This window comes from Nicotiana attenuata, chromosome 1 (genome assembly GCF_001879085.1).
Source record: "Nicotiana attenuata strain UT chromosome 1, NIATTr2, whole genome shotgun sequence".
In the NCBI taxonomy this organism is placed as follows: Eukaryota; Viridiplantae; Streptophyta; class Magnoliopsida; order Solanales; family Solanaceae; genus Nicotiana; species Nicotiana attenuata.
The window spans coordinates 32,452,293-32,461,973 of NC_031989.1; the positions used below are offsets into that span (position 1 = coordinate 32,452,293).

At 35.3% G+C, this 9,681-nt stretch overlaps 1 protein-coding gene across 5 annotated transcripts; it reads left to right on the forward strand.

Moving 5' to 3' along the window:
* On the forward strand, nucleotides 3,929–9,018 carry LOC109224113 (auxin response factor 9-like). Of its 5 annotated transcripts, none has more exons than XM_019388711.1 (15): nucleotides 3,930–4,437; nucleotides 4,524–4,569; nucleotides 5,020–5,150; nucleotides 5,246–5,341; nucleotides 5,459–5,515; nucleotides 5,726–5,878; nucleotides 6,146–6,230; nucleotides 6,362–6,452; nucleotides 6,611–6,775; nucleotides 6,876–6,989; nucleotides 7,077–7,149; nucleotides 7,238–7,385; nucleotides 7,482–8,086; nucleotides 8,180–8,367; nucleotides 8,449–9,018. In XM_019388711.1, the coding sequence occupies exons 3-15, from the start codon at nucleotides 5,037–5,039 to the stop codon at nucleotides 8,594–8,596; spliced, it is 2,037 nt and encodes a 678-aa protein (XP_019244256.1). In that variant the 5' UTR covers nucleotides 3,930–4,437; nucleotides 4,524–4,569; nucleotides 5,020–5,036; the 3' UTR covers nucleotides 8,597–9,018. The 5 variants fall into 5 exon arrangements, with proteins under 5 accessions (XP_019244245.1, XP_019244256.1, XP_019244261.1 ...); XM_019388716.1 differs by having other exon boundaries at nucleotides 5,035–5,150; XM_019388700.1 differs by having other exon boundaries at nucleotides 3,929–4,569; nucleotides 5,035–5,150.

Genomic DNA, 9,681 nt, shown 5'->3' on the forward strand with positions numbered 1-9,681 from the left:
TTGCCTCCCCCTGATGAAAATATCACTTTATTTCTCGTAGACGATGAATTCCAAGCTTGTCTAACAACTTCTCTAATATTGAGATCGGCAATGCCTTGGTGAATTATTCTGCCAAATTATCACTTGAACGGATTTCTTGAACATCTGTTTCATCATTTTGTTGAAGATCGTGTCTGACAAAGAACTTTGATGAAATATATGATTTATTCAGTCTCCTTCAATATTCTTCTTTCAATTGAGATAAGCAAACATCAGCTTCTTCATTATTATTGGAATCTTCTCTTCAAAGAAAAGTCACACATCTTGTGAAATGATAATATGACAATTCCTCACATACAGATAGATTGTTTGAAGAACGGACTTCAATAAATGCCTGCATTTGCATAAACAACAAAACCTTGACAATATTTGTTAGAATAAACAAATCTATATCAAGGATTCTTTTTGCAATATAATACTAATCATATTTCAATATCTCCATATAGCCTTTATCCTCTCCCATGAGGTCTTATAAAATGTTATGTCATGGTGCTCTTATAAAGCACTTGCCTCCTTATTATGACCATCTTGAACATTTTCTCCTCTCCTTCTTCAAGGAGTTTTATCTTTGGAACCGATTAGTCTATTACGCTTCATGCGTGCCATAAACTCTATCCATCATGGACGTTATTCTATTTGGAGCATTAGCAGCTGGAATATGACATTTAGCTTTGGGTCAGCAATGTGCCTGGAAATATTTTAGAAATGAATTATCACTTGAACTTCAAGTTCACATTTTCTTGTACGAGGATCTAGATGTATTCATAATAATTCATTTCACGTATCACTTTTTCAGCTGCCCATTTTCTCCCCCTAATGTCGGGATCACCAACACATTTTCAACCTTCTTTGGGAACTCATCTTCGTGCATTGTGGCAGCACAATTAAATCATATAGCACATCCATATTTCTAGATGGGAATATTTGGTTCCTGACCGTGAACCAATTGTGATGGGGAGAATTTATCATAACTTGTCGGCTAGATGCGTGCAAGTGCTGTTGTATATTAAATTATATACCTCATACCAAATTTCTATTTGCGAATTTTGTTCTCATAACCAATGGTTTAGCTATAATTGGAGGCATACAATTTCTGCTAAACCAACTTGGATTTAAACCAGCATTATCAAGATAAATTATCATAATATATATTCTGGAATTGTGCTCTAATAATTTGAGCAAACAACCTTGCAAAAATCAAAGTGCAAGTTGATAACAAACGCACATGTGACCATACAATAGATGCATCTATTAAAATCATATAATAGTAAACGATCCACATGGCAGGTGATTGGGCCCATACATATATATCACCTTTTATTCGTTCCAGATATCAAGGGATTCAATCCCAACCTTAACTGGTATATCATGAAAAAAAAAAACATCACAAGAGAATTCTTAAAGAATCTTCTATTTCTTTAATATATGCCAATGTGAATTCTCAATCAATTTTCACATCATAATTGAACCGGGATGGTCAACCGGTCATGCCAACTAATATTTGTTTCAATAAACCTCTAGTTTACTTATGGCATGTGATTCTATCATCATGCTTATACATCTGTAGTACAAATAGAAGAAAAATCGGGTAACCTTTCATATTTACCCGGTATGATTATAGTAATATGAAGATATTCAATCTTCCTTTCATTTATAGTCTCAATATGCCAACCTCTTTGGCTAATATATTTGAAACTCAAAAAATTTCTTTTGAGACTTACTACAATATCAATGTCATGAACAATTTCATTCATCCGGGTAGTAACAAATTAGCTCTTCCGGAGCTCGTAATTGATTTTATACTATAAGATCTTTTGTCACACCATCCATATGGTGAATGTCTCCTTCACGGAGAAAATTATATTATAATAATTGTCATGGTCAAAATCATCATAAGCAAAATCATTTCTTGCTTTACTTTTGCCTTTAATAACTTTTTATAAGGCTTGTCAAATTATTTTTTGGTGTACCACATGTACGCGACCAATGACATATTCATGTAATCACATATTATTACATTCACCTTCAGGAATGAATCTGCATTCTCAATGCACAAGTCACATTCTCTTCAAGGAATGGAGTATAATTATCACGATGTGCTTTATAAATTTTTCATACCAATTTGATGGTAAATATTTCCTTCGCCTATTGAAGGATTACTTCGAGAACCCTTATTGTTCTCATTTTTTATAATTACCATAATGATGACTATTATTATTTAATCAATGGCACGCCCATGTTCATTGGTCAACCACTTGTCTTCATTTACTTATTATGCATTGCTACCACATTCACTTCAAGAATGGTGCAAATCAAGTGGGACAAGATTCATGCTTTTCCATGAAAAATATATTATTTTTCTTTAGTCATCACTATGTCATCCATATGGTGCATTGGAACTCAAATCCAATGCCTGACCCATATAAAGACATGTTAGGCCATAATGAGTTTGGACTCGAACCCAACTTTTACAATCATGGATCAGCAGGACTCAAAACCCGATGTCTTACCCTCATGGTGTATTGGGACTTGAACCCACTGTCTTATCCTTATATAATGTTTATCACAAATGGTCTGATTCACATCAGGGAATGGAATATAATTTTATGTAGCCACATAGTAAAATCTATCATAAAAATAAGCAAATAGAAATGATAAGAACTTATTATCAATAAAAATATGATAGAGTACAAACTCGTGTTTTAGTATCCTACATATAAACATGTCAATAAGAGAGTCGCCATGTAGCGTTATTACTATGTGATGTATTACTGCAAACCAATGCATGATGATTAAATAAAATACACACAAGAATTGAAACACATAACTAAATATACTTAACTTAAAAAACAAATAATCTTAAGTAATAACTATTGCTAGCATATTCTGTTTTAATACAGATGATGTCAAAATAGGCTAGTAAAACATAATGATATCACTTTGTCAATTATCAGCATAAAAAAGTTGCATCTAATTAGATTAGGCCATTGATCTTAAAAGTCCTCGTTAATACATAACATGACCAGAATGCTTTTTAATGTTTCACAAAGATCTTTTAATATCATAGAAAATCAATGATAGCATGATGTTATAATTGTATAAGATCAATTTTAGAACTAGAAGCAAAGTTAGTGGACATATACAGCCATACGAGCATGAAAACTTAAAATCAAAGCTTAGTTTTTTCTAAACAAAGCAACTACAAATCTTAAATTTTAACATAAGCTAAATACACAATTTTATGGTATAATTTAAAAAATAGTACTCCCTGGACAATAGAGGCAAACTAAACATTAATATGGCATACATAACAATGCCCATATTTCTATTGGTTCAACCAAATTGGTTCAAGGTTGTCGACCATTCATATCTTCTAGGTTGATTAAAGCTTTGTGCTGATAACGTGTTAAGAAACTTAGCTCAAAGTAATAATATAAAACAAGAAAATAGACAAGAATGTAGAGAGAAAGAGAGGAGAGATTCTTATTTCTTCCATGTATTCAAAGTGTGTACAATGTGATGCCCAAACCCATTATTTATAGGATGATATAGGTAATACAAAGGGATGCCATAAACATGGTATTAACTATTGAGAACATGGGGGAAGATCATGGAGGTGTGGGAGTTACATCCATAATAGTAAAAAGTAATAGGAGGTTAATGGAGAAGAATAGTGGGTGTTACTCCCTTAAGAGTTATGGACATCCACCATAATCAAGTATTTCATAACAAAAAGATAGTTGAAGAGGGTGCGTGGGCAAAATCGTCAAATTTAAAAGTAAAATCTTTTTCCATTATCCATTACCTATATGTCTATAACTGAAAAAGAAGGTACTTCCAATAATAAAAAAGAAGAGTGATGAAAAAGAGAGAAAAGAAAAGGAGTTAAATACTTAACCGGGGTTGAGCTTTAACCTGAGCATGTCCCAGTGAGTCAGTGAAAGAAGCTTTTCATTTTCAGTTCGTATATAGAGAGAAGACGGAAAGATATGTATATTATGTGTAGAGAGAGAGAGAGAGAGAGAGAGAGAGAGAAATAAAGAGTGTGGATAATAAGGAAGCGGTTTTGGGGATTTGCTAACGTTGTTGAATCCAGGTGATAAAAATGGCCAAGAAAAAGCGGTTTTTGGCAACCCAAAAAAATGGTATTTGTTCCTACTGAAGCTAAAGAGTGGTTTTGTAACTGAAAAAAAGATAGCTGTAGAAAGAGCACAAAAGCTGTTACATAACACTTATGTGTGTTTACATTTAGAGAGAGAAAGAAGAGACGGAGTTTGCAGAAAATAGCTGATTAAGTGTATTTTGTTTGTTAGTAAAATTTGGATTTTTGGAGGTTTTTGTTTGGATTTGTAATGATGATAATTGGGGTATGTTGAAGTGCGTGAACAACATTAAAAGGTTTCTTCTTCAAGCTTTGTTGTTAGCAGCCCTTTTTTGGGTTCCTCTCTTATATTCTACTGTAAATTTCGCCATTAATGGTTCAGGTAGAAGTTATTAGAGGAGCCCCTGCTGTAGAAAGTCAAATTACAGGTGAAAAAAACTTGCTTTTTTCTTGTTTGTTTTATGGGTTTTTGTGAAATGTTGTTGTTTTCTAACAAGGGTTAGCAAAGCTTGACTCTCTACTTCTTCTTTTGTTTTTTGTTCTTGAAATTCTCAATTGTATTTATGCACCTGGATAAGTCTTTAGTTACTGCAATTTGCTAATCATTTTCATAAATCAATAAATTTCTGATTTGGGGTAAGTTTGGTTTAAATGAAAAATGTAGTTTAGTCTTTCTTCTATTGGGTTTCTTTACAAAATCTCCAGCTTAAATAGCAACTTTCTTTTGCTCATTTGAGTGAAATAATTTGGGCTTTCTATGTGATTTTGCTTCATTTCTTAGGCAAGCTTAATATATCTCTACCATCTCATATTACTTTTTAAATTAGTATATGTTTATTTATGTGGGTTTGTTTTAATTTATTTTTTTATCTGGTTAGTTGTGTTTTGAGTAGGTATGGGAAGTGATGATATGTATACAGAGCTGTGGAAAGCTTGTGCTGGCCCTTTAGTGGATGTTCCTCGGACTGAAGAACGAGTTTACTATTTTCCACAGGGTCACATAGAACAAGTATTTCTTTCCAAACCCCTTCTATCATGCTATAAAGTTTCAATTTTTGGAAAAGAAAATTTGCTATGGCTGTGTAGTGATTGTTGTTTTTGTAGTTAGAGGCATCGACAAATCAAGCTCTGAAACAACAGATTCCTCAATTTAATCTTCCTTCAAAGATACTCTGTCGCGTTGTTCACGTCCAGTTACTGGTATGTTCTTGATTGTTAAATCTTCCCTTTGTTTATTGAATTTGTTGAAAGTGTCCTTTTATGGTTGAAGGAGAAAAGGAAATAAAAAGACATTGATTGTTTCCCTTCAATTGACAGGCGGAGATAGAGACTGATGAAGTCTATGCCCAGATCACTTTGCATCCTGAGGCAGAGGTAACTATCAATACTAATTGCTTTTATTTTTTCTGAATCTTTTCTTAAGAATCAAGCATATGATGCTAAATAAAACATCAATCTCGTCTAATTTAATTTTCTAATTTAATTTTCTCTTTAGAAGGGTTGAATAATAATTGAATATGACTGCTATTCAGATTCTTTAGTTTGACAAATTCTGTGTCTGATCACCTTAATTCATCCTTGTAGCAAGATGAACCGTCTAGCCCTGATCCATGCCCTCCTGATCTGCCAAAACATACGGTTCATTCGTTCTGTAAAATTTTAACAGCGTCAGATACAAGCACTCATGGAGGATTTTCTGTTCTTCGGAAGCACGCCAATGAATGTCTCCCACCCCTGGTAGTTCTTTCACTTTGTTTTTACTTTCTCCTTTTTGTTTTCTGTGAAAGATGAACAAAGAAAATGGGTTTACCTAACTACATGTACTACATATTCTTTCTATATCAGCAACTGTTGTGTAGATCCACTTGTCTTGATGTTATAGAACAAAGTTGGCTGGAGAGGAAGGCTATTTCTTTTTCTTCCTGTCTTAAGACTTGATTACATTTAGCAAATCCTTAGAGGGTTATATGTTCTAATATTTGGACTGGTATGTGGCATCAACAGGACATGACTCAGTCGACTCCGACCCAAGATTTGGTCGCCAAAGATCTTCATGGGTATGAGTGGCGATTTAAGCATATCTTTAGAGGTAACGTTTACTAATGTTCAGTAAGAATTGATCATTGTAAAAAATTTCCGGTATAATATTTTTAACTGCATTTTAGTTTTCGGTATACATGTATATTTACTAGCTCCTTAATCTATCTAACTAATTTTCAGGCCAACCTCGAAGACACTTGCTTACTACTGGATGGAGTACATTTGTAACTTCCAAGAGATTAGTTGCTGGTGATGCTTTTGTATTCCTGAGGTGCTTACTCTCTCTCTCTCTCTCTCTCTCTCTCTCTCTCTCTCTCTCTCTCTCTCTCTCTCGGTTTGTTAAGAACTGGTGCTGCTTCATTTTTTATTCCATTCAATCATATGTAATTTTCCATGAAAGTAACGTGATTCACATCTTAAATATCGCAGGGGTGATAATGGAGATCTGCGTGTTGGGGTTCGACATCTTGCTCGGCAGCAAAGCCATATGCCACAATCTGTGATATCCAGCCAAAATATGCATCTTGGTGTTCTTGCGACTGCATCTCATGCTATTACAACACAAACACTGTTTGTTGTATATTATAAGCCAAGGTATTCCTCTATCTCTTTGGTAGATGCCACAGAATATTATTTAGATGTGCATGCTATATGACATTTTCTTATTCGTCTAATACCATATGACATCAATCAGGACAAGCCAATTTATAATTGGATTAAACAAGTATCTGGAGGCTGTGAGTCATGGGTTCTCAGTAGGTATGCGTTTCAGGATGAGGTTTGAAGGCGAAGATTCTCCTGAAAGAAGGTTCGCTTGTGCACTTCCTTCCCTTTTGTTAATTTGTAGGTCATGCTGCTGTAGCAGATTTTGATTCCTGCGAGTTTTTATTGGCAGGTTCACAGGAACGATAGTTGGGGTTGGTGACATTTCCTCGCAATGGTCAGAATCTAAATGGCGATCATTGAAGGTTAAGAATATTTGGATTCATTATTGGCAAAGTTTGTGGCACATTTATTGTCTCATTTAACACTTGTTTACATTTTTGGTCCTTACAGATTCAATGGGATGAACCAGCATCCATAGTGAGGCCAGACAGGGTTTCACCATGGGAGATAGAGCCTTTTGTCGCTCCTACTTCTGTAGATGTTGCACAACCAGGAATAAAGATCAAACGATCTCGTCCCCTTGAGCTTCCCCACACTGGTATATATATAGTAACTCCTGCTGTCATGTTTTACTTTTTCTTTTCCCTTCTACAAGCCCAGTCATTAAAGTTCTGCAATAATTGGTTTGTCGCAGACATTTCGGCTGCCTCTGCTGCTTCTCCGTTCTGGTACCCTGGATCTGGTCCTACTCTTGAAGTGAGTCACTTAGGTAGTATTGCTGATAACCAACTATACTGGTCTTCGGAGCAGAATAGCAGCCTCTCCAATGGCGTGAGCAACACCAGCTGTAGGACTCATCTCAGTGGAGCTTGGCAGCATAGTATGCTTGCAAATGGTTCCCTCAATATGCTCCGAGACTCTATTGAAGACAACAAGCAGCTGACTGCACGATCAATTCTGTTGGATTACGGTTCTCCGATGTCATCAAGGGCAAGTAACGGCCTTTTACTTGACCAAGTGAATAGGGGTAATAAGCATGCCATCTCTTCTACTTGTCGCTTATTTGGCATTGACTTGCGGAACAACTCTAATAATACCCCTAGCGGTGAGAAAGACGCACCTAATGTTACATCCAACTGCGCTGATGGCGCACCTACTGTGCACGATGGATCCGAAGTTGATATGGACCAAAATGTAGAGCATCTAAATCCTTCTGAAGAAAAGAAACAAGTCCAATTGGAGGCACTACTGAACGATACACATAAGCAGGGCGTCACTTCATCAAGAACTCGTACTAAGGTACAAAAGATAGATTGTGTTCGTTCTTTAGATTGTTGAAACCACTTGTTTACCTTACTTACCTTTAAGCTTACATATGATTATCCAAACTAGGTGCAAATGCAAGGGGTACGTGTTGGACGCGCTGTTGACTTGACTGGATTAAGTGGTTATGATGATCTTATCATTGAGCTGGAGAAGATATTTGATATTAAGGGAGAGCTTTGCCCTCGAAACAAATGGGAGGTTGTGTATACGGATGATGAGGGTGACATGATGCTTGTGGGGGATGATCCATGGCTGTGAGTCTCTGCAACCGACTTGATTTTCATCTATATATGTTTCTTTTGACTAAATGTTTTAATTTAATTTTCTAATTGCAGGGAGTTCTGTAAGATGGTGAGGAGGATATTTATATATTCAAGTGAGGAAGTGAAGAAGATGAGTCCTCGATGTAAGCTTCCTATTTTATCATTAGAAGGTGAAGGAACAATGCCAAGTGTAGATTCAGAGCTAAAATCTGAAAGATGACGAAACTTGCTGAACTTGTTGATATAATGGCTACAGATATATATGGGTAAAAGGCTTAACGAACAGACGTGCTTTTTCTTTAGTTTTATTTTTCTTGTTTCTTTTCTCGTATAAAAGAACAAGGGAAGGATGTGAAGTTTGTGATTTGGTTCAAAGTAGGAGAGTACTAAGGAACTGGATTCATGGATTAATATTAGACTTTACTGATCTTGTAGTTAAGAAACTTGATGAAAGTTAGTTCTGGAAATTGTGAATACCTTTGTGGTTGTGACAGGTTGTGGTTGGTTTTGATTTGATCAGGTAGCTTGATGGCAAACTATATATGGTTGGAGTATTTCTTTATAGTTACTGAGTGGAGAAGAGTGATCCTAACTGTAACATATATAATAACTATGAGTTTGTGGCCTCCCATCATCTTTTCAGTCTCTGGCTCAAAACCGTACCATTATTTGGCACATATTACTGACTATAAAATATACTCCTATTTTTTTTTTTACATAGATTATTTCAAGCCAAGTGTGCATATGCACATGGTTCCCAATAATGGTCTTGCTATGCTGTGCATGTGAACTTCAACAAAAAAAATTACACATTTAGGCCTGTGGTCCTAAAAGCTTGGAGTTTCATTCTATTCAAGTTTACTTTATTAAATCATTAGTTGGTGTTTGATGTGATTACAATTGGGAGCCCTTTAGGGTGGCATAATAAGGATTAAAATTTGTGGATCTAGTCTGTTTATGAAAGAAATTGTCCTGAAGTTGGCTAACTAGAGCAGCAGTTGTTTTCTTGAATGTGAAGGCAAAGAGTTGTGTTCTTGAATATTGCTTGCTTTAAAGGAGAGAAAGAGTCGTCCAATATCTCTATGACAAAGACGTGAAATATTTTCTAATTTCAAATCTTTCAGGTTGTCATCCCTCGTGCTACTCAAAATTTGCTTCGACTTTTTGGACCGTACTTTTGTTTACAATAGACTGATATTTCTACTTTTTATGAGGGGTTGGGACAAGGGCGAAGCTACACCATTCTAAGGGTACACTACTTATATAGCTTAAATATTAGCTTTTAAAGGTATATAACATATATTG